The sequence below is a fragment of the Ochlerotatus camptorhynchus genome, unplaced genomic scaffold (assembly GCF_037179485.1).
Source record: "Ochlerotatus camptorhynchus isolate MF236.1 unplaced genomic scaffold, CSIRO-AGI_Acam_v1.1 ptg000324l, whole genome shotgun sequence".
Classification (NCBI taxonomy): Eukaryota; Metazoa; Arthropoda; class Insecta; order Diptera; family Culicidae; genus Ochlerotatus; species Ochlerotatus camptorhynchus.
The window spans coordinates 2995519-3021270 of NW_027040812.1; the positions used below are offsets into that span (position 1 = coordinate 2995519).

Here is a 25752-nt window from a genome sequence, read left to right on the forward strand (position 1 = left end):
TAGCTAATGAACTAGCGCATCGGAACAAACCTATTATTAATTTGTGCACGGTGAAAGCATTGATATTATTGATCTTTTCTGATCGATACAACGGAAATGGGCGATTACGACGAAGTAGCGCTCTACCCTATTTAGGCAGCGGAGGAACAAAAGAGACGACAAATTATCTGGGCATCACCTGTTTACATCTCATTACGCACCTTCACTATTGAAAATTTACCTCTTGGGTCACTCCTATGGTAAAATCCCATAAGCAAACATCAATCTGTGCGTGAAACTTGGTGAACATTTCCTTACCCTTTCACTCCTATTAAAATCCCATATTATTCTGTCAATCTTTGTGTGAAGAAATGGCGGCTTGCTGGAGGTATGAAGAGATAAGACAAAGTCCGCTAGATTTCATGCACAGATTGTCAGATGCTTATGGGATTTTACCAGGAGTAAAGAGTTACAGAGTCGCCGTCAACGTCAATGCTTACTTTCGTGAGGGCCAATGCTGCAAACGTAAACCATTACTTTTTGCGTGAATTTCTCGAACGTGAAAACTCACTCAAGAAAACCAACACCATGATTGTGTAGAGGAAGAGTCCTTGACAGATCGATGTCCAACTGTGTCAGTTATACCACTGAGGCAAAACAAAAAAGGGGTCAGTTTTTTTCATGAAGTTCCACATATGTTATGTGGCATATCTCAACCATCACGACAAAACGGGGTTTTTATCAGGACCACCATAAATTATTGTTGTTTAAGAGTTAATTTTAATTGAACGGAGTTGGTTGGAAATGCTATCTAACATGAAGCTTTGGTGTGCTAATTTATTAGCTAGAGAATGATCTTAGAAGAGGGTAGGTGGATAGTTCCGTTTGAGTACGGCAGTATGAAAATTGAATAGCGAAGATGAGAAAATGAGAAAATGAGCGAAGGGCCATTAATGCGACAGTACAAAGTCAAACGCACACCTTTTGACCTAACCCGTACGATGTACGTGGAGATTTGAAGTATGCCTTTAAATCTACAGGCAAAAAATGTGCGCTTGACTTTGCTCAAATACTGCCTGCGGCTGTGGAATAGTTCTAGCTACGTTTCATCACTCGATTTGAAATTTTTCTCCCACCGTCTACAAAATAGAGTTCCTGACACTGCAAAATTTGCATTGTACCTTTATATATGCATTTAGATTAACATCCCAAGTCCTTCCTTTTTTACATATTCTGCACAAAAGATACTTTCCGCACCAAAACCGGTGGTAAATATTGTCAGTGGCGAAGTACTGTTTGCACAGAATATGTTTAAAAGGAGGGACTTCGGATATTAATTACTTAATTTATTTAATGCACACCGTCTTCGACTACGTCGTACATACTGATTACTTAAAACTAAAACATGTTTAATCTAAACCTCTTATTTTATTACTAAACACATATTTGGACACAGTAAAATCAAATTCGTTACAAACATCATTAAAAGAACGCAAACTGGAATTTAAACAATTATTGAATCCAAAGTTTGTTCTGTGGAATTAAATTAACAGTAACGGGGAGCTACGAAATCTGCGGGGAGGAATGTTCCATAGAATCTATTCCAGGAGTTCGGGACAGTCCACATTGCCGGTAAATAGGTCGACGATGAACAGTCGTTGCAATTTGATACGCCTTAAATGCATATATAGAGGTACCGGACATGCTTTGACACTGCACTGTTTCCTGTGACCAATCGATGGAAAACAGATTATGCGTAGATTCCGATGGATGTCTCCGCAGACAACAGCAGTGACATCTGATGGAAAATGAATGTAGAAACTTGACAAAATGGTTAATTAGATTTCTCATCCAGGGGCGGAGCTTTTTAAAGTATTTTTGTCGTAGAATATGTTGTAATATGTGGGACTCCAGAAGTTTTTTTTTATTAAAGTCACTTTAAAACTCTAGAGTTTTTCGTGACTTTTGCGGGGTGAGATTTTAACTCCTAACTTTGTTGTGAGAGGGACGGATTTTAACCACTATGCCGGAGTCGTCCCCCTCCAGAAATTAATTTAATTGCATATATCCAGCTTTCCATGCTCGGTAATGGCGGCCTGTTTGTATGAATAAATGTATCCTTCACTGTGCTTTTTGACACTATCTGGATGTTCGAATTTCAACTCCTTCCCTTTCCCTCTCCCAGGAACAGAAGAAAATGGAACAACATACGCCCTCCAGTTAGTGTCAAAAAGCACAGTGAAGGATACATTTATTCATACAAACAGGCCGCCATTACCGAGCATGGAAAGCTGGATAGAGGTACGATACATATCGTTTCCACAGTGCTCTCTGTTAACAATTAGCGGAACTAATTGCAAGCATAATTTCCGAGAAATGTCATCACAACAGCAGTGATCTGAAGGTAAATTAACGCAGGTAACATGATTAATTATAGAATTGTGGGCAAAGCTAATGTGATCAATTCCTCTAAAGACACTGTTTTGATTAAGTCAATAGTTTATACACAATTCAATTAAGATCTTAATTTTGCCATCTCCAACCACTGTGAAACGGTCTGGATAGAATTAACTGAATTGTTTCACACTCAGCCTTAGCAGTCAAAAAATTTACGCTCTGCGCTGAACCTTCGCGATTGTGGTTAAGTTCCAACGTGTTGAAAAAATGGGATCGGGTTTTCTGTTGGAATCCTGGTCACGGTACCATACATGTTGGTTCGGGTTGTTTACTTTAGGGTTGGGGGTTTCACAATCTCTTCGTTTTACCTTGTTAGATACTTCGGATTCAAGGTGACTGCAAGAAATCATGTGCTTGGATTGGATTGGATGTGCCTCCAACGTGGAATTGCGACTGATGAGAGTTTTAAGCCCATTCACTTACTATTCAGAATCGCATTCAGATGTTGACAATTTTGTCATTATTATTTACACCTTCGAATCACTATCAGCCTTAATGTTGTGATCAATGTAGAAAATCACCAACAATGGTGAGTCTCCATATTTTCTTGCTCGCTCAGTTTGTGGCTCCATCAAAAGCAACGATTACAGCACCTCCTTAGTAGCTTCCTTTTGTCGTTCGTTTAACTGCCATCATCTTCGTCCCAGTAAAGCAAAACTTTCATTTCATGACCAGAAGATTGGTCGTATCGGACACGCACGTCCGGAAAATTATACGGTACATGAAACGAGCAATTTCACTCACCCTTTGGCTCTGACGATCACATCCATAAACAATCCAACCGGAGTGAGTAAATTCAATCCATGCGCAATCGTTTATCAGCCATTTTGCTGGTCAGTTCTGGTTGCTGTCATTATCTAATTTGTCCTACCGCACGCAGCACTGTCTGCCCTCTAGCTTGGCCCTAATCCAATACCAACCCAACCAATCCTCTCTGCTGATCTTACACTCGCTGTGAGACGTAAAATCTCCAGCGTTTAGGCTAAATTAACTTAATTACATCGTAAATCGTTGCCTTATGTTTTTGCTGTTTTGCTCCAGTTTTTATGACCGGTCATAATAAACCATTCAACATCTCGCTGGACTTCGTACAAGTCTTGTCCGAAAAAAAAGTCTGTTACTGTTATTATGGTTACACCCCACCCATCCTAGCACTTCCTTCAGTTCCTCTGCTTACAGCATCGTTTACTTGCTTGCGTGCTGCTCAATATTCCAAGAAAATTTTGTCTCCATTAAAGTGATGAACCGAACGAAGAGTGGAAATTGCAAAAAATATATATAACAAACTGAGAATTGGGGTCACGATGAAAAGCGTTACTTACTTTGCACACGTTCACTTCCGCTTCCGACTACAGTTAAGTGTTATGTATATTCACAGTCTTAGGTTTTGTTCTGCCCCGTTTTTTCACGCACCATTCTCCTCTTTTTTTCTATTTCTGTATATTATGATTTATCACTTGGCAATTATCGCTCCAAATCGGTTGATCAAGCGCGTGAGCTTAGCTTACGGAACTACTTCTAAATGGGTTGCTTTTGCGGATTTCTTTTGCATCATACATTAAAAACTGTACAGTTTAGAATATAAAAATAAATGCTACTCTATATTGTTCATCCACGACCGCGCTTTCACTTGGATTGAGTTTTTCCACGTTTTTGTCGTTTGTCTCACTCTTAATCATGACTCCATGTTAGTTTTTTGTAGTTTTCAAGTTGTCTTTACATCGCGTAGCGCATTTTACATTCTAGCAACTAAAAGAAGTTTTTTTTTAAATTTATTCTTACTAAAGTATATCACTTATTATCGATTGAGTTTACCTTTGTTTCTGTACATTGTATCGTCTGTTGGTTGCCCTACGGCCAACATGCTTATGATTTAAAGCGCAAACATATCTATAAATTCCATCGCTTAAGGTTCCGTTCAATAATACTTACATGGTTTTTCTTGCACTACTTTTTCGTCTGTTCTGCTTTCCTGGACATTGTACCGAATAAAAAAAAAAGAATTGCTTTTACAAGTTTGACCTTCAAAATTCCTTTTGTTTCGAGTTTCCAAAAATCTGGCGTAAAGCTACCCACAACCCACACTCCCCCTCACTTGCACCATTCGCTCGCAGCAGGTCGTAATCGTAATGGATCGTGCTATTTGCACACCCGGTTAAAGCTTGTCCAACAGGTTCGACACCAGCAGAGGTGCCAAGCCTTCCGAGTTAGGTTCAAGCTCCGATGACGATGCCGACGAGGACGACGACGACGATGACGCTGATGGTCCTTTGTTCTTGTGTCGTGTTTTTGGCCACTTTTTGTGTTTTCCTGCTGATTTTCCATCACCTCTGGATGGCGAGGGCTTGGATCGGGATGCACCTGTTGTGGCTTGGGACGTTGGTGTCGCTGCGTTGGGGGGTATTTTACAGTTTTTCAGCGATCCCGGGAGGTGTTCGGATCGGTTGCAGTGAGGCGTCCGCAGGATCCGTATGCTGATGTCGGACTCCACCGACGTAGCGGACAGCTTGGTGTGACTGCGAATAGTGGCCTCCGTGGGATTTGAACACCCCTCGTAGGAAGAACCCTGTTGGAGGGAATATAAAATCAAATGTTATTATTAAATAAGAAATTATTGTCCCCAAAAGTGGATACAGACAAACCCTATCAGTCATGTTAGAAGGAAATCAGATGTTATATTTTAGCTATTTTCGGTTAAAGTTGGTGAAGTGGATGGCTGAACTACAAGAAATCATATAAGAAACCACTCTCAGAGAACTTTTCGCATATTTAAAATATCCAAAAAATATTGTTGTAATATTGTAATATTGTGATCAAAAAACAGATTACACAGTGTCAGACATAAAAAAGAATCTTTCAAGTGACCTATTGGCCGTTAGTTTAGTCGAGTAAACCATGAAATCACATATGAAATTGTTTTAACCCCCTCAACATTTGAAGTTATTGTAAAAAAACCGATTTTGGGTAAGTGACCGCATCCCGATCAGAAGGCCGTAACAAAATTTTAACAGAATTATATCAATGGTTAATATTTATATCAACATATGCTATATTTTGATATGTAAGTGAAAATTGGTTTGTGCAAAATTTCTCATCATTTCAAAATTATAAAAAGTCAATTATAATTATTATCAGTACATAAAATATGTATTAATGGTTCTAAAATATTTGTTTATTAACTATTTTCTGTTTCTAAGTGACGATCATTAGAGGCATATGTGTATAAATAGTAAAAAATTATAAGATTTTCGAATGATTGTCAAAGATAGTTTAACTAATAAACGGCTTATATCGCGAATTTCTTCAGTAATAACCGGTGTCTCGTATTCAGCTATCTCTTTGGAGTATTTCAAAAAGATTATCTGCTCTGCTGCTCTATGGTAAAAGTAACAGTTTTCCACAAGGCATAGAGGTTCAGGTTGTGGAGCAGCTTCATATCTTAAAATAAAATAGGTTGTTAGTTTGCTGTCATTATTGAACATGAATACGACATACCCATAATGACAATTCACACAAAAATAAACCCTTTCGGAGCTGAGAAAGCATTAGTAAAAGTGGTAAAGCTTTCGGGAAACGTTTTGCCTATGGTGAAAATATTCAAGATTATCATAAAGTCTTTCAAACCTCCTTGGGTAAGCTTGTGCGTTATGTAAAAAATCAGTGCCATAAACATTATGTCTTTGACACGAATGTTGTCATGAAAGTTTGCCGATTGATCGTAACTCGAAGGTTGCTGAAAAAAGAAAGGATGTTCTCAGTCTTGTCTACCTTGAATAAATAAGATAATAAATACCGATTCAGAACATCGTTTATCGCATCCTTCGAAGAATTCTGCTTGTATAAAACCTTCCTTTTTTTCTCGGTAAACTCTACCGACCGCGATCCGAAATAGATTGGCTGCCTACTTCTCTAATAATCCATGTGGAAAACCACGAACGACGGCAACCAAGCATCGGGTTCAACTGCCACATAACACAATTAAACGCGTTCCACTTGAGCCGGAAAAAGTGGGGTAAACTTAAGTATTCCTTCAGAAATACTTAAACAACTTATTTTTCTAACAGATTAGTTGTTGTAATTCCGCATTTGTCGGGAGAACAAACCAGCTGCTGCAAAATCTTTGGCTGATGAAGCACCACACATTATGGAGCAAATTTTATCATTTTATGGAAAAAGAAGCCAGCAAAATGACTCGTAATTAATTAAAATGACCTGCAGTTGATGAATTCCAATTAATTATTTGACTTAGATTCAAAATGTGGAATAGAAATGGCCTAACCATTGCCAGAAATACGGCAAATTTTATTCTGATTCACAACAACGGTTGTTATAGATGTATATTTTTGAATGCTATAGATTATATCTAAATTTGTAACAATTTTTTGTATTTAATCATATAAAAGTCAGTTAAATGTTTGTTACCACTGGACGATTTTTTGTTACGATTTTTGTTATTTTAACATCTAACCAGCCAATTTTTATTACACGTTCTGTTATATTTTTTTTGTTAAATATATAACTTTAGTTGTTATAATTTTGTAATGCCTTTCTGATCAGTACTATCATGACTAAGTGTTTTTGACGTAGGACTATGTCTTTGATTTCTATATGGGGGTACACTTTGTGAAAACCGAAAATGGCACATGTAACAAATTAAGAAAGAAAGGTAATAACTGAGCTGCCCCTTGTCCAATTTCAATAATTTTATCACCAATCGATCAGAAATATGGCTACGCATCGATAACAATGCTTTTGAATGTTGATTCTCAACAAGAAACTATTGAAAAACTGGTAAATGTCCAGGATTGTCCAAAAGCGTCGAATTAACTAACAAATCCACCAATTACCTACATGCATATGCTGCTTCCCCAGCACAGTCGTCAGAAAGTAGTAAGTAGACGAAACAAGTCGAAGTGGTATTCGCCTCCGATCCTCGGGCGCGTGCGAATAGGGAGGATGGAATTGCGTAATATTTTGCACACTCATCGCCATATTCATAAAAAAAACGCAAATTCTTCGAGATAACCACCATCCGTCGTCTGGCACGCCGTGGCGGTGTCTGACGTATCTCCGGTCTGATTTACGAGGTGTGCTGAAGGTGTTCCTGAAAAATGAGATCCGTAATGCTGTCATCTACACTAAACACTCCAAGCGTAAGCGGCCATGGATGTCATCTACGTTTTGAAGTGACAGAGGCGCACTCTGTTTGGTTTCGGAGGTTAAATCATCACCAACTTTGGCAACAAAACGGCTCTTTTCAGGGCCACCAAGCTTATTACAGTAAATAGTAGGAATAGAATTCATCTGCCTGTTTGTCCATATTCAGAACCAACGACCACACAAAATGCTCATGTAATCAAACTGGAAGCAGGGGTACAAATTATTTGGATCAACCTTGATCCATTTTGAATCGCCACGGTCGGATATTTTCGATGGAAGAAGCAACAATTTAGCATCTAATTCGACGAAGACGGCAGGAAAGATTTGTGAAGCCGAGTTATTTACGAAAGAGAGTGTCGATGAAGAGAATCGATCAATGTAGATAGGACCTATTGAAAAGTGTCTACTGTCTCTGAAACCTTTAAAATTGTTACAGAAACCAACAGAGAAAGACATCGAACTGATTTAACGGCAACGACTTTTAGCGCAAAACAACGGACACGAATTGGATCATGGATCATTGGATGTATTGACGTTAGCACAGCAGGGTAAACTGGCACAACTCGCCAACGAGGCGCGACGCATGAAGCTAGAAATCCTGGGACTATGTAAAGTTCGTTGGCCAAACTTTGGGGAACACAAACTGCCGTCGGGACAGGTACTACTATACTCTGGTATTCGAGGTGAAAACGCTCCCCGCCATCGTGGAGTTGGTCTCCTACTTAGCGTCCAGCCAAGTGCTGCGCTCATCAAGTGGGAGCCTGTTAATGAGAGGATAATCGTTACCAGATTTAGAACACGGGTTCGTAACCTTACCATAATCCAATGTTATGCGCCAACCGATGCTGCCGAGCTACAGGACAAGGAGATTTTTTACAGTCAACTGAATGCCGTCGTGGATAAGGTTCCAAAGCGTGACATCAAGATCTACACTGGCGACTTCAATGCGAAGATCGGCTCGGACAACACGGACTATGAGCGTGTCATGGAACGCCATGGTCTTGGCGAAATGAGCGAGAACGGTGAGCTGTTTGCAGAATTGTGTGGCAATAACGACATGGTGATCGGGGGCTCGCTCTTCCCCCATCGGCCAGTGCACAAAGTCAAGTGGGTTTCCCGTGATGGACATACCGAAAATCAGATCGACCACATCTGCATCAGCCGAAAATGGAGACGGAGCCTTCTTGATTTCCGGAATAAACGCAGCGCCGACATCGCGTCTGACCATCAAAATTCTAATTGGTGAAATCCGCCTACGCATGGCGTGGATCCAGCGACGGGAGGAGAGACTCGGGCGGCGGTTCAACACACGCCGACTTGAAGATCCAGCGGTAAAAAGGTCTTTTGTTGAAGAACTTGAGACTCGAGCTGCGGACGTTCCAGAAGGTGGCAGCGTAGAAGAACAATGGACGGCCATCAAGAATGCCTTTATAGAAACAAGCGAGAACAACTTGGGTGAGCTTAGCACCCAGAAGAAAGAGTGAATCACAGATGAAACCTAGCGGAAAATTGAGGAGCGTAGATAAGCAAAAGCCGCGGTAGAGCGGGCGAGAACCAGAGGAGCGAAGAACGAAGCCCGTCGACAGTACTCGGCTCTAGAGAAGGAACGCTTGACGCTTGCAGACGGGACAAGCGAGCGTGGGTGAACCAACCGGTGGAAAGTAACGATTTTAAATTGGCTCACTACTTGACTAGCCTATTGGTCCCAAGCAAATCGATTAACGTACCCCATTCCAGTCTAAATTCCAGTACTACACTATGTTTGTTTTGATTCTCAATGAAAGTTTGACAGATAAAATGAGGGGCTCGCGGATTTTCCTATGTTTCGAGGGGTGCATCGATGAGCTTGGGACCGAAGATAGTACAAGAGCTGAGCCAAAAAGTTGAACACGTTTCTTCGGGACCTTCTGGTCTTATAGTTACCTCTATGAGTGAACTCCCTGGTCGACGAAGGGGAGAAAGCCGCAAGGCGATATACGCCTCCTCTACGATATCTCACGTCGCCTGAGTGGAGCAAGGATGAACCCGAGGATGCCAGTGAAAGACACGACTGGACAATTGCTTACCGACCCCACTGACCAGCTGAAACGCTGGTTTGAGCACTTCGAACAACTTCTTCAAGTTTCGACGGCCAACCAGCCATCAACATCTCGGCATGATCCGCCTAGGGTGCGGCGCATCACTCGCGTCAATTCCGAGGCCCCATCACTCCAGGAGATTGAAGCAGCTATCCGAAGCATGAAATCCAACAAGGCTCCAGGGGTCGATCGCATATCAGCAGAGATGCTCAAAGCTGACCCCATGCTATCCGCACAAATGTTGCATCAACTATTCTGTAATATCTGGGACACCGCGTCTTTTCCGGCCGACTGGATGCAGGGCATCTAAGTGTAGGTCCCAAAGAAAGGGGATCTGACTGTGTGTGACAATTGGCGAGGCATCATGTTACTGTGTATTATTCTCAAAGTTCTGTGCAAAGTTCAGATACAGGAGAAGATCGACGCGACTCTCCGACGGCAGCAGGCAGGATTCCGTGCCGGAAGATCTTGTGTGGACCATATTGTCACGCTCCGCATCATCCTGGAGCAGGTCAATGAATTCCAAGAGTCCCTTTATTTGGTATTAATTGACTACGAAAAAGCTTTCGACCGTCTCAATCCCGAGAATCTGTGGGGCGCCCTGAGACACAAGGGAGTCTCGAATAAAATCGTCAACCTCATCGAAGCGCAGTATGAGGCTTTCATGTGCAGAGTTCTGCATAACGGAGCCTTGTCCGACCCTATCCGGGTAGTCGCTGGTGTGAGACAAGGATGTATACTATCACCGCTACTGTTTCTCATCGTAATCGACGAGATCATGGTAGGTGCAATTGACCGTGTACCGAACCGTGGGCAGCTTTGGCAGCCTAAAGGGTGATACGGTCAAAATTTGGTCAATATCAACTTGACGTATTTCTTTCAATTTTGCATTTAAAAAACCTGAACACCCCTCATTTTGAAGGTGTGTGTGTGTAGAATGTTGCTCCTATTTTGATTTTGGAATTCACTCTTCAGTTGTCAAAATGCCGTCCAAGCAAGAAGAGCAGCGTATCAAAATTTTGCTCGCGCATCGCGAAAATCCGAGCTACTCGCACGCAAAGTTGGCAAAATCGCTAAAAGTTTCCAAATCAACCGTTACAAATGTAATTAAAGTGTTTGGGGAACGTTTGTCGACAGCCAGGAAGTCTGGATCGGGGGAAATCGAAAACCGGAAGCCGCTGAGACGACAAAGAGAGTTGCCGGTAGTTTCAAGCGAAACCCTAAGCCGGTAGTTTCAAGCAAACCCTAAGCTGGGTGTATCGTCTACAACCGTGCATCGAGCCAAAAAACGAGCCGGACTATCGACTTACAAGAAGGTAGTGACTCCAAATCGCGATGATAAACAAAATACGACGGCCAAAGCGCGATCCCGGAGGCTGTACACGACGATGCTGACGAAGTTTGACTGCGTGGTAATGGACGACAAAACCTACGTCAAAGCCGACTACAAGCAGCTTCCGGGACAGGAGTTTTATACGGCAAAAGGAAGGGGAAAGGTAGCAGATGTTTTCAAGCACATGAAACTGTCAAAGTTCGCAAAGAAATATCTGGTTTGGCAAGCCATCTGTACCTGTGGCTTGAAAAGCAGCATTTTCATAGCTTCCGGTACTGTCAATCAAGAAATTTACGTGAAAGAGTGTTTGAATAAACGTCTGCTGCCTTTCCTGAAGAAACACGGTTGTTCCGTACTGTTTTGGCCGGATTTGGCATATTGCCATTACGGTAAAAAGGCCATGGAGTGGTACACCGCCAACAACGTGCAGGTGGTTCCCAAGGACAAGAACCCTCCCAACACGCCAGAGCTCCGCCCAATTGAGAAATACTGGGCTATTGTCAAGCGGAACCTAAAGAAGACCAAAAAAACTGCTAAGGGCGAGCAGCAGTTCAAGGCAAACTGGCTTTCTGCGGCGAAGAAGGTGGACAAGGTGGCTGTACAAAATCTGATGGCAGGGGTCAAGCGTAAGGCCCGGCAATTCGGATTTGGAAAAGCGGAAGCCTAACTGAATATTTTTCCTGAATTTTATACTAATTGAACTTGAAAAAGAAATTTAATTTGATTTTTTAAATAAACGATTTCACCGATTTACACGCGTTTTGCCTTGACCAAATTTTGACCGTATCACCCTTTATCACCATGGAGCATATCAACGACTTCGATTTGGCTGATGATGTTGCTCTACTAGCACAATGGCGCTCTGATATGCAGAGTAAGCTCAATGACCTAGCCGAACGATCCTCTGCGGCGGGTCTCACCATCAACGTCAACAAGACCAAATCGTTGGATATCAACACGGGCAACCCTTCCAACTTTACGGTAGCAGGGCAAGCAGTGGAGAAGGTCGAAAGTTTCCAATATCTTGGCAGCCAAATAGCGTCGGACGGCGGGACCAAGAGCGACATAGGTGCACGAATCAAGAAAGCTAGGGCTGCCTTTGCGAGTTTACGAAACGTATGGAGATCCAACCAGATAAGTCAACGCACCAAAATCCGAATTTTCAACTCGAACGTGAAATCTGTGTTGTTATACGCCAGCGAGACGTGGTGTGTATCAGCGGAGAACACTCAAAAGCTGCAGGTCTTCATCAACCCATGCCTGCGGTATATAATTCATGCCTGGTGGCATCACAACTGGATCTCGAATGCCGAGCTCCATCGTCGATATCATCAGAAGCCGATAGCAACAGAAATTCGAGAGCGAAAGTGGAGGTGGGTCGGCCACACACTTCGACGGGGTGGAAACGAAATCTACAAGCAAGCGCTGGATTGGAATCTGGCAGGATATTGCAGCAGAGGCAGACCCAGGGGATCATGGCGGCGGAGCTTCAATAAGGAAATTAAGCAAGTCGATAGGAATCTGAACTGGGCCCAGGTCAAGGCAAAAGCGAGCAGCCGCCCAGGATGGAAGTCTTTCACGTTGACCCTTTGCACCGCTGGTGGTGCACAGGACCCTTAAGTAAGTAAGTAAGTAAGTAAGTAAGATATCACGGCGAATGAGAACGACCCAAATTTGAGTTTAGTTATCTCAGAAATAAGAAATAAAGTGCAGGAACTCAGCGATGAGTAAATTAGCCTCATGTTTTCCCAGGTTTTTCCAGGATTTTCCAGGGAAAAGTTCCCGAATTTGAGAATAGTAAAGATTTGATTCACTCAGCTGCTGTATGGCATTAGCTCATTTCCGCTTCGGACGGCGTGGTGAACAGCAATAGCAGCAGTAGGAAACTGGTGGCTAGTCCACTCCTTCACACCCAACAAGCAACAATTGACTGGTCGTGGCAAAGGAGGAAAAGGTCTGGTAAAGGAGGCACCAAGCGTCATCGCAAAGTTCTTCGAGATAACCGCCATCGGTCGTCTGGCTCGCCGTGGTGGTGTCAAATGAATCTCCGGTCTTATCTACGAGGTGTGCTGAAGGTGTTCCTGGAAAATGAGGTCCGTGATGTTGTCACGTACACTAAACACGCCAAGCGTAAGTGGCCATGGATGTCCTCTTCAATAAATCGGCCCTTTTCAGGCCGTTGCTGTAAGCTTTCGGACCCATCAAGCTTACATCAGTAAAGAGTTGGAATAGAATTTATCTGTACTTGTTTGTTTATATTCAGAACCACAAGCCCCCAATAACCACACAAAATGCTCTCTAGAGTTGTAATCTTGCAACCAAACTTGGAAGCAGGGGTGCAAGTGATTTTAATTGATTCTCTTAATCAACTTTCTCTTTGAAAAAGATTACTACAAATTTGGCACGCCTACAATTCAAAAACGAAAAGAGTTGAGATAATAGATAATTGATCAATTAAAAGAACTAAATGCTCTTCACATTTATTCCGTCCACTAGCGGTCCTACGTCAAGCTTCCGTTCGTGCCCTTAGGCACAGACCCTTCTACTTTTTTTTTTGATTTTTTTCAAAAATTACTTTTTCCGAAAAAATATTGCTTTTGATCCACTGGACCGATTTCAAAGATCAACATATATTCGAGTCGCTTTTTACGCGGGGTTTTTTATGTGTTTTTTTTTTTAAAGTGTAACGTGTTTTTTACGCTGATTTAGGAATTCACGCGGTTTTATACGCAATTTGTCTCTCGAATTTTAATGTTTTTCAAAAAAGGTACAACCTAACAATCTCATGTCGATCTATTCAGTTTGAGTCAAAGGTAATTAAATCACAAATTTTTATTTAAATGCAGGTGCTTTAGAGAGTTGCAATTAGTAATTTAGGGGATCACAAAAATAATCGGTAAAGACAAATTTTTATCCAAATTTGAAATGCTGCAACTTCGCCAAACATAGACGGATTATTGTGCGACCAAACCATTGGGTTTTCCAACTTATACAATTTTATTTCGTTGAAGCATTTAAACCTATGCGTGATTTTTATAGAATATCGGTTTTACAGGCAAAGTTTTACAAAGTTTCGTCTAGACGGAAGGTAATGTTATGCTTAAATTTGTGTCAGATATGTTTGAGATCAGTTTGTGTATTTCTACTCCTTTTTTTCTCAAAAAGATCTTTTTAGTCAGGATTTAAATTGGTAAAAAATCATTGAATTTCCAAATAATTGAATTCAATTTTAACGTTTGTTGGTGTTACTTGCAACAATCAATTAAAGGTATACCTCGATATAACGTACTGTCACTTTTGACTGTCATAGTCAATATCTCTCAAATAACAATACACTCATATAAATCAACATTACACACTACCAAAAAGTCATGTACATTTTCGTGCCCTGAGACCGACACATGCAAGCGGCCCAAATGACATAAGTTGAAAGAAACGAGAAAATAAATTTAATCAATCGTACTTTTCATCGAGTTGCGTATCTTTCGGTTTGGGAATACTTAATTTTAGATGACATGTTTGTTTACGTTCCATAATGTACGTCAAAGATGAATAACTTCTCGTGTAAAAATAGTTATTTTTAAGTGTGTACTAATAGATGGAGGTTTGTCTCGACTTTCCGATGGAACCATTACTTTGCTTGATTGAGTGATCGTCTGCGATAAATCGGCGATGGAAGCCAAAAGTGACAGTTACTTTATTTCAAGGTATACCTACATAAGAATTGAATTGGTGTTTTACCTTTTAATTTTTTGTTCATTTTGATTTGAAATAGAAAACTCAGTGTGAGGACCCCCCCATGTATTGCATACACTAATGGCGGTAAGCTTCAACTCGGATTAACTTTTAATACCGTTCCTGTTTGGATGAAATTTGCTTTAAGTCGCATTGATTAACTCTGATATCGGAATCAAAGCAGCCGGACTTTCTTGATCGGGATTTAATTCGAAGATAATACCGGTTGGAGCTTACCACCATAATAGCGGTTAGCTCCATCGAGGATAACACGCGATTTAATCCAGATTTTGGAAAATTTGAATTAAATACTTATGGGTTGTTTACATCTGTGCGGATTTACTCGCGCTAGTGTACTCGCCAACTAGCACGAATTTCAGTTGCTCCTGAAAATTCATGCTGGTAGACGCTGATGCCTTGTTTACATTATGCTGGTGAGCGTTTTTGCTAACAGCGAGCTCATTAGCGCTAATGAACTAGCCTAAGTGTAAACACCACATTATCCTCGATTCGGTAAGCACCAAGACAGGATTAAACTACACTCAGAATAATTTCCACATTAATGCTACGTGAAAACATACGTAGATTTTTTCCATCGTACCTTTCACATAAGAGCTATGTGATTCTCATGTAGGGGTACTCATTTTATGAAACTTAACCGCCATAGGATTATCACATAGAAGTTACGTGTTTTGGTCGGTGACTTTTGGATGATTCTAGTGTCAATATTTTACACTGTTTATACAAATATTTCCTTAATATGTAGATAAAATCTTCGCGGTATTATAAGTAATAATAGTAATATTCCTTTAATTTATTAAAATTTACTAAATAAACTACATCAGCATTTTTTTTATTCGAAACGCAGCACAAATCTGGAAGATCATGGAGATGGGCCTGATGCTTTTCTCCCTTGATGAAGAAACTGCTGGACAGCTTGACATCATTCTGTTGAGTACGATGAAACAGTCAGTTTGTTTTTGTCAAACAGAATCAAATAATCCATAATGTTGTACTTACATCTTGCCACATTCTTTAAAAAATACCGAAGCCCATTATTATGCTGCCATGATTTGCACCGCTCTGAGTGTAAATACGTACCACTCTTTTGTTTACATGTGGACATCTCAAGCTTTACGTGAAACGCACATAGACTCAGTGTTATGTGAAAATCACGTACATTTAATTGATAATGTAGGTGTGTCAAACAGGAACTCCCTGTGAAATTCAAGGGACATCACGTACATTCTATGTGAGCAACGTAAAACTGAGAGGAGAGGAAAAATTGAGAACTTACGTGATTTTTCACGTAGCTTTAACGTGTAGATTATTTTGAGTGTATGAAAGCACCCATCCATTCGCTTTCGTATTGTAGAGAGTTTTTATGTGTGAGTGTATTCGCGGGAATGCTTTCAATCAGCTGATTGTTGTTTTTTGTTCGACGAACACGGTAATAAAAAAGTCCACACGTTTGATCGAAGTGTTTCAACATTTGATTTTTTAAATGCACAATCACATTTACTTATAGTGTATTTCACATTGGTTCAATGCGTTATACACGTTAATTTATAGTGTTTCAAATTTTGAAATGTTGGAAATCTTTCACTATCTATTCAAGTGTATTGCACATTGAATCACACTACTGTTCAAAACAGATGAATTTAAAGTGTTGTGCATTTCAATGCGATGTGAATTGCTTGCTCAGAAAGGTAAACATCGAAAACAAGACTTATGACTTTATCCTATCAATCCGCCTCATACATGAGAACAACCGTGGTACAGTAAGGTCGAACAAAGACACCGGCAGCAACACACCTCAACAGTCCATGATCGAATCCCAAATCAGACCCATTAAAAATATATGTGGAAGCTCCGGCCTCTGGCAGTTTTGTTTATATATTTGTTGATTCATTTTTAGCAGTCGGTAAAGTAGAAGTTGATAAAGTAGAATATTGTAGAATATTGAACTATGATGTGCAAAGCTATTGATATCACCAAATGAGGCACATAGAATCCAAGTGTGTCACAATTCCAATCCATAGTATTCAGGCATGATTCATAGCATAAGATTCACACATGAAATGGGTGTGTTGCACAATAAGCGCAAAATTAAGTGTGTATTTTTTTGAGTATAAGTTCTCATCACATATCTCGGCACTATAGTGCAGGAGCCCAAAAGTAGGTAAAGCGGGTCAAAGTAGTTTTCATTTAATTGTGTGAACTTTATAAGGAATTTTTCATTTGTTAGTTGTACTCAAAAGAAGGTAAATATTATTATACTCAACGTTGTGTTCCCACACTTTACTACTCCGTTTTTGACAACATTAGAAGGAGAAAAGGAGACAAACTAGTCAAAGATAGGTAAAATTGAACTGGCCGTTGGTTACTTTTTTCTTACCGTGTACCGAAACAGGAACCTATATCAAGCTGAACATTGCATTTGGTCCTAAGTAACATTGATCAATTATCTTTGTCGACCTTCTCTTTCGCTAATAACTTGAGCACATAATCGTTTGTGTGTGTTTGTATAAGATGCTAGGTTAAAGCTTCTTTTATCGATATTTGTACTGAAAATACTTGAAAATGTCATAACATGGCCGTGGAGATACAAAGAGAAAGTTGACCATGAGAATCCGTCAATGTTTGTTTTCCTCTGTTCGGGACCTAACACCACTGCGACCAGTAATTTGATCAATTGTAGTATATCCCGTGTCGGTGTGCATGTCATATTACTCCATCACTATGGAGAAATGATGAAGTATTCGATTTTTTTACAATTGCCATTCTTTCATTTATCGCAAGGTCCGACTCTAATTGAAAGGTCTCGCTCTTTATACCCTTCGGAGTGTGGAAACACCCTCCAAAGGCGCACCCCTTTGCCAGTCAAAATTAGATTCATTAGCAACAAAATTAAGGAATGACACCGATAATGACCATGCTTCAGAATCCTAGTCGTAACCACTTCAAACTAGGGAGCAGTGAATAGAAAATTAGGAATCACATAGATGAAGACTAACTTACTCATTGTTTCCTTGTTTCAAGATCATCTTCGGTGGACAAAGCCGAGTCTTGTCACTATCAACAAGGCATAACAAATGACAAGGACTAAGATGTGTTCCTTTGATTACTGAAAATCCTGTTCCCCTAGTTTGAAGTAGTCAGGACTAGGAATCGGTGGTTGATCTTACATCCCGTAACGTACAACGAAAAGGTGATCTACCCACGTTACAGGGCATCTGTCAATGTTACTTAGGACCTAATGTCATGTTGAGTTTGAATTACGTTTACGAATTTGTTGCCTACAAGCAGCGTTGCCAACCTTCCAGATTTATCTGGAATTTTTCAGATTTTTATAGACCATCCAGACATCCAGACAATCTCTTGTCGAGACCACACTTTTCATGATTTGTCCAGATTTTTTTTTAGATTTCTCAATTCACTTTGGTTCACAATGCTAAAGAAAAGAGGCATCAAACGATTTGACCGCTCACAGAACATTTTCAAATATTATATTCGGGATTCGGGAAATAATTTAGGTGTATGACCAAAAATTTAGGGAGCTGGCGTGTACCTTAACCTTTTGAATAGTTTTATTGATGAATCAAGCAATTTGGTTATCTTTTGCCATAACAAAATGTGGTGCTGAGCTGGCATTTCCTCAACTAAGAAAATTTATTCCAAGTATTTTGGCCATGCCAAAATCGTCATCTTCCGTCCATCGACTGGGTGGAGAAACTCAAGAGAACTCAATATAAATTGAACAAAATCTCGAAACAGACAACATTTTTCGACAATGCATGAAAATTTTGTTACAAATAATCATGTTAACCTTAACACCAATGATAATGGCTTGTACCTTAATGCCAATGATAATGGACCTTCGATCATCAAATATAGTATTTCAAAGTATATTATAAAGTAGCAAACGTATAACATTGTTCTGTCAAAAATAAATGTGAGTAGATTGAAAAAAAAAAAATAACATATATTAAAAACATCATTATCAAGAAAAACAGACAAATCCACACTTTTTATTCTACAACTGCCAGATTTTCCGAAAAATCATTTGGTAACTCTGCCTACCAGTACCACCGGTTGGACAAGTACTCCTCATGGGCTTCACAATGCTTGTCACACTACTGAAGGAGCAACAATAGCAGCAGTAGCGGTCATAAACGGGAATCATCCGCCAACATCGAACTGCATGTCGAAAATATCCGGACATATATTAACACGGCCACCATTCAAAGAGAAAGTCGATGAAGAGAATCGGTCAATGTTTTTTGACATTGACGGGAGAATTTATAATCCTGTTCTATGTTTTTTTTATGCAAATGCGGATAGAGCTAGCTTTTGTTTTGGCTACGTACTTTTTGAAAATGTCAGATATTCATTAATACCCCGAAATCGGGGTATTAAAGTGAAAGCTGAGATTTAAATTGAGGATAATACCATACACTAATAGAATTCCACACATTTGTATTGACGAATTTCCATGTAAAATTCCACATGATTTTCATGTGGCCACACATAAACATAAGTCACCCAGAAGCACACATAAAATTTATGAGTCAAATGAACAGTATGTGTGGTTACACATGGATCTTATGTGTACACATATTAAGTATGTGTCCGACACATAAATATCATTTATTGATCACATTGCAAAAAATCATGTGTGGGACATGTAAAAACAATCTTTGAAATTTCATCAGTGTAGAGGCAACTCTAAGATGAGAAGGATCCGAAGAAACGTGCTCAGCTTTTTGGCTCAGCTCTGGTACTCTCTTCGGTCCCAAGCTATTCGATAAACCCCTCGAAAATCCACGAACCCCTCATTTTATCGGTCAAACTTTCATAGCAAATCTAAACAAACATAGTGTAGCACTAGAATTTCGACTAGAATGGGGTACGCTTAAAGATGTACTTGGGATCAATAGTCTAGTCCAGTAGTGAGCCAATTTAAAATCGTTAGTTTCCACCGGTTGATAATACCAACCGGTGGAAACTAACGTTTTAAAATCGGCTCACACTGGACTAGCCTATCGGTCCCAAGTACATCGATGAACGTTCCCCATTCTAGTCGAAATTCTAGTACTACACTATGTTTGTTTTGATTTGCTATGAAAGTTTGACAGGGTCTCGTAGATTTTCTTATGTTTCGAGGGGTGCATCGATTAGCTTGGGACCAAAGAGAGTACCAGAGCTGAGCCAAAAAGTTCAGCACGTTTATTCGAGACCTTTTGGTCTTAGAGATACCTTTATGGTATTATCCTCGATGGTGGATACATGAGTGTGGCAGGAATAAAACCATAGAGGTAACTCTAAAAGTGGTGGTGTAGGGGTAAGCGTGATTACCTCTTACCCCAGCAGGCCTGGATTCAATCCCAGTCGGCGCCGCCGGGATGTTCTAAGGCATAACATCTCTGATCACGCCGAAGTAAAGCCGTTGGTCCCCGGTTCATGAGTTGATGGTCGATTGGTAGGATCCAGGTGTGGGAGTTGTGCCTCACTGGCGTCGGTAGCATTGGTGCTCAACACGGAAAACAAGATCGACGGAAAACAAATCAAGGGGGAAAAGGTAACTCCACGACCAAAAGGTCCCGAAGAAACGTGTTCAACTGTTTGGTTCAGCTCTGGTACTCTCCTCGGTCCGAAGCTAATCGATGCATCTCTCGAAACATAGGAAAATCTACGAAACCCTTAATTTTACCTGTCAAACTTTCATAGCGAATCAAAACAAACATAGTGTAGTGCTAGAATTTCAACTAGAATGGGGTACGTTCATCGATGTACTTGGGACCGATAGGCTAGTCCAGTGTGAGCCAATTTTAAAACGTTAGTTTCCACCGGTTGGTACAACTTTCAAGGCCCAAAAACAATGTGGGCTTAAGCAGAACTGAAACGGACAGGTCGACAGTTATCACAAATGACATCAGCATGTTTAATCGAAGTCGATTTGGTTCAAGCTGGTTTTATATCAGACGAGATTAATTTTTGTATTATTAACGTGTTTTTTTTTAGTCGAAGGCTAGTTCATCCTGACAAACCGAAAAAAAAAAGAATTACTGAAAAATGTCAATAAATAGAAAAGTTCTTGCTTATCAAAGGGGAAGGGGGGGGGGGGGGGTGGTTTCTGGGTCAAATTGACCCCAAGGTACAGACGAAGGGTTAAAAGCAAATGTATTCAGATGATAAATTTCCATGGGTCGTTCAAAATTGCAAGAGTAAAATCAAAGGATTTCATGGTTTAGTTATAGCAAGTTCGGGTACCTTAAGAGATTTCCTTCTTATGACCATAAGTCTATAAAGTGTCTGACGAATTTCAATTTCATGTCCAGAACTTTTTAAGATCATGATGCATGATGCACCGCATGAAAAATCTTAAAATCCAAAAATAGGATATGTCCCCAAAAACCCCTCTTCCATAAAACTGTATACGAGAAAAGATACAAATGTTACCGATATAAATTTGTCCTGTTCAAATCAGAGTACGTTTTTGCATGCTTCGTTAACCTCAACCCTCAACGACAATCAAACAATCAAAATGAAACTTACGCAATCTACGCTGGATCCCGCCACGGTAGAAGATGAACCACTTCCACTCCTTTGGCTTCCTTGGGAAACAGTACTGCTTCCACTTCCGCTGTTGCTACTGCTGCTGCTGCTGCTGCTGCTGCTGCTACTTCCACTGTTACCAACACTACCGGTATCGTAAATCATGGCCCGGTTCCGCAGCTCGTGCTTTAGGCTCCAATCACGAAGATAGATCTCGGTCTGTATCGGAATGCCGCCGTTCGATAAGCGCACTATAAATTGCCATCTGCAATTGCAGCGATCGTGATGGGGCGACGGAAAGATGAGAAAAATGTAAAGAAAAGATTTATCGGTTAGAGATTGTGTAGGAGTTTTTTTTTATCTCGTGGATAATGGTATCGACAATGCTGTGTGTCTGTCTGTGTGCAGTATAGAAAAAGTTTAACCATATACAGAAGAGTACTGAGAATCTTAAAAAAAAAGTTGGTAAAGCATCGACAACACGTAGCTGAATAACTTCTTGGCTCGTAATTCTGGCAAAGGAAATATATTTCCTGGAAGGTTTCTGCTCCTCACTTGTCCCATGGTTCTGAACGCATGTGCACTATGCCTGTTATAGGAAGTAAAATATCTGAAGATCCGATTGGATTCTGCATCAAATCAGAGACAAAAAAAAAAGAATCATCGGGTATCGAATACAGCAATGTTGTGGATTATTGATAAGACGATATTTTTGATAGAGGAGCAGATCCAAGCCAAATAGGATGAACAAATTTAAATTAAAGATTCGAACTTCTCTGATTTGCATGGAACTTTTCATAATTATGTGTTGCGGCCGTATTATGTATTATGGTGTTCTGAATTATGAAAACATTAGATGTTATAATGATAATAAGTACTTGTAAGTTACAAGAAGAGGTCGTGAAGTATGTGTTAAACTCATTAAACCTGTCAGTATTGCTTTCAGTGCGTCACAATCAGCGATTTAACGATTCGTGAGCGCTCACTCAAAATGAACGCTCGCGAATCTTAAGCTCGCCGATTGTGACGCTCTGAAAGCGAAATTGACAGGTTTAATGAGTTAAACACATCCTTTACACTATTTTTACTTGCAAGTACAACATACCATTATATCATCTAATGATTTCATAATTTCGTAAACCATTTTTTTAGAAAGTGAGTGGAAGCAACCCTGGCTCTGGGAAATTATTCATATTTTTGCATCTGCCATATTGAATCTTGATTTTTTTTTCCAAATGGCGTCCTTGACATTTTTCAACAAATTGAAGCACTAAGACTTCAAGTAGCACATGTAGTCACAAAAAAGTTGCTGCCGCTATGTTGTGACCAAATTATGTGTAGTAAAATAATTACAGTAACCATGAAGGCAACAGCAATGCAACCAAAATAGCGCAAGATGCGAGTTGATATGTAACCAATTTAATGTTACAAAACTAGTTACATTGTAGTGATGAAATAACTTCTAACGAAAAGATTCATGATATGAAAAATGTCTCGAAATAAGAATAAAAACTCTTTTCTATTAATTTGTCTTTAAGGCTCGGCATTCACAATAGCATCACCATTAATTAAATATATTTTTTCATTTAGATAAAAAAAGGAACAAACAATAAGATTGTAATTGGTGAAACATTTTAGAGCGGCGGTGTAGCTTTCATTTGTCCAGATCAATGAGATTGCATTTGTGTTACCATCTGGAGACATGCAACTATTAGGGTCACGCTGAAATGAAAATGCCACTGTAATGCGGTATACAATAGTTACCAAGTTACATATTCGTCATAAAAATAATGTTTCAGCGTAGCGAATTTGACAGGTCAAGATATTCGAAAAAAATTTCTGTCACTATTGTGTGGCAACTAAGTTACAGTTCAACCAATTGATAACATTAGACAGACACAAAATGGTTACACGGTGTCATCATTGAGACCAGATAAGTTGGTTCTTAAAGTATGTAGAGCACAATAAAACAGATTAAGTATAAAGTCATAAAGCTCTGATTTATGATTTGGACTCCAATTCAAACTAGCAATTGCTGTTTTGTATGCAGCAATTGAGCAGTGCAGAAACTGAGACTAATAAAAAAATCTATTAATGCCTCGTATATGTCTTGATAATATCAAAAACGAGATTATACTGGGTAACAAAGGTTCTATTCACCTGCCCGGTGGATCAATTTGGGTTTTTTTCTTTCTAAGTCGCATCGTTTTCGAGACGTAGCGGTTTAAAAGTAGATATTTTTAAAATGATTGTAGTTTTTGGCCATTTTTTAATGTATTTCGCGGTTCTGTTTTACAATGAAAATGCTCTTGATGGCTCATTTTTTTCCTTGATATGCTTTTAAGATTTCTTTTGATATCTATCACTAAAAACGTTATACGTGAGAATGATAAGATAATTTTAATTTCACCCCGGTGCCCGTGATCGATATTTTTTTCATAAGTTGTTTTTGAATCAAGACTATTAAGCAAGAATTTTTTGGCTATTTAAGTTTTTAATCACTCATTTTTAATTTTTTTTTACTCACATTACTTTGAAGATGCATCGTGTTTCAGTATACCGGTTGATAGAAATTTAACGCTCAAGGAATTTATTTACTTGCTCGGCTAGAAAAACATTCCAATACATTAAGGCTCGTAAGCGTGTTGTTTTCCATTTCGCTTGTATTTTGGACAATACATTCTCAAAAACAATACCATCAACGGCACATATCAAGCTCGAGGGCAACATGATTAGGTTGCTGATATTATCTGCATTCAAACATTACTCGGAGCCAGTGAACAATGCAGGCTTGGTGAGTTATTTAATATCGAACCATACACTGAAAATAAAATTTTGGTTATACATCTCTACGTATCCATTCGTTGTTTTCTGAACCTAGTTTCGTTAAAAATGGCACACTCGCATCTGATTTTATTTCGTTTTGGGTACGAATGATTCATATACGAAATATTCGAATTCTAAAAAATAATATACGTGCATTGTACGAAGATAATACAAAGAGCAACGAAAATGTTGATAAGAAACAGATGATGTTTCTGGTTTTCGTAACTAGTACGAAGGTATTTACAAATTATGTAATTAAACATTTTAGCCACCCACAATAATCGATGTGGAAAAAAGCAAACTAATAACAAAGGGTCCAGGGGAATCCATTCCCCCATTCCCATAGAAGGCAGCCAGCCTTCATTCCCTCTCGTGGAGAATGATTTCCGTCCATTAGCACCAGCAATAAAGTCCGTGTTTTAATGAAAGCCCATCTTGACGATTCCGCCTTCAATGATGGCTGTCGAACCAATTTCTCATGCCCACCATCCACATTCTCATCAGCATCATTCGCAGCAACAGCAGACACCTAGACCGATAGCAACAGCAATAGAAAACTTTCCAACACCCACAACTCAACGCATCACCACCATCAGCAACAGCAGCAACACAAATATGAACGGGCACCTTAGAAGACAAGAACAGTAGCAATTTGCAGGTCCGTACGAAGTTCAGTTCGTGTATTGTACGAGTCAGGAGTATTATTAGCATTTTGCCGGATGATAGGCAATGCAAAAAAAAAATGTTTTATATTCACGAATTAACGAAGAAATACTTTCAGTGTACAATTCTACCGGCAGATATGTAATATTCCCTACATGCATAATCAGTCACTTACAGCGTGAAAGACCACCCGTCACCTTTAGAGCAAAATCGAAATGATTGACTCTCGCTTCATTAACTGACAATGATTCCAGCCCCCCACAATGCGGTTGGCCATATTATGTTCTTGTTTCCTGCTGGGTTCAGCCTTTGGTGAATGCTACCTATTGCAAAGAACTTCACATTACCATATACCGCTTGAAGATCACCCTAAGCGATAGGAAATGACTTGTGAAGGCACCAGTAATGACAGGTAATTACATCCTGATAACGCAACACTGTGCTCAGTATGTAGCTTTAGAATCAAACACTCTCTTGTTGCCGCACGATGATGCCAACAATGAAGAATAGTTGCAACAATGTGACATGAAACGATGTTTTCCGTCCATAATCGCATTGATGTCCTATATAGATTTTTTTTTTCCTCTGTTCGGGACCTAACACTACTGCGACCAGTAAATTGATCTATTGTAGTATAACCCGTGTCCTTAGTTTAGTGCATGTCGTATTAATCCATCACTATTGAGAAATGACGAAGTATTCTTGCATTTATCGCACGGATCCGACTCAAATTGAAAGGTTCCGCTATTTATACCCTTCGGAGTGTTGAAACACCCTCCAAAAGCGCGCCCCTTTGTCAGTCAAAATTGGATTCCTTAGCAACAAAATTAAGGTTTGACACCGATAATGACCATGCATCAGAACCCTAGTCTTAACCACTTCAAACTAGGGAACAACGAATAGAAGATTAGGAATCACATAGATGAAGACAACTAACTCATTTTTTTCCTTGTTTCAAGATCA

At 39.8% G+C, this 25752-nt stretch overlaps 1 protein-coding gene across 3 annotated transcripts in view; it reads right to left on the minus strand.

The window, feature by feature from the left end:
• Positions 1 to 2311: 2311 nt before the first annotated feature.
• LOC135707992 (protein O-mannosyl-transferase TMTC1-like) overlaps positions 2312 to 25752 on the minus strand; it is an 860006-nt gene continuing 836565 nt past the window's right edge. For all 3 annotated transcript variants that reach the window (XM_065229915.1, XM_065229914.1, XM_065229916.1), the window contains 2 exons: positions 21301 to 21565; positions 2312 to 5002 (listed from right to left, as the gene is read on the minus strand). In XM_065229915.1, coding sequence (XP_065085987.1) covers positions 4592 to 5002; positions 21301 to 21565 — 676 coding nt within the window. In that variant the 3' untranslated portion in view covers positions 2312 to 4591. The remainder of the gene's footprint in view (positions 5003 to 21300; positions 21566 to 25752) is intronic.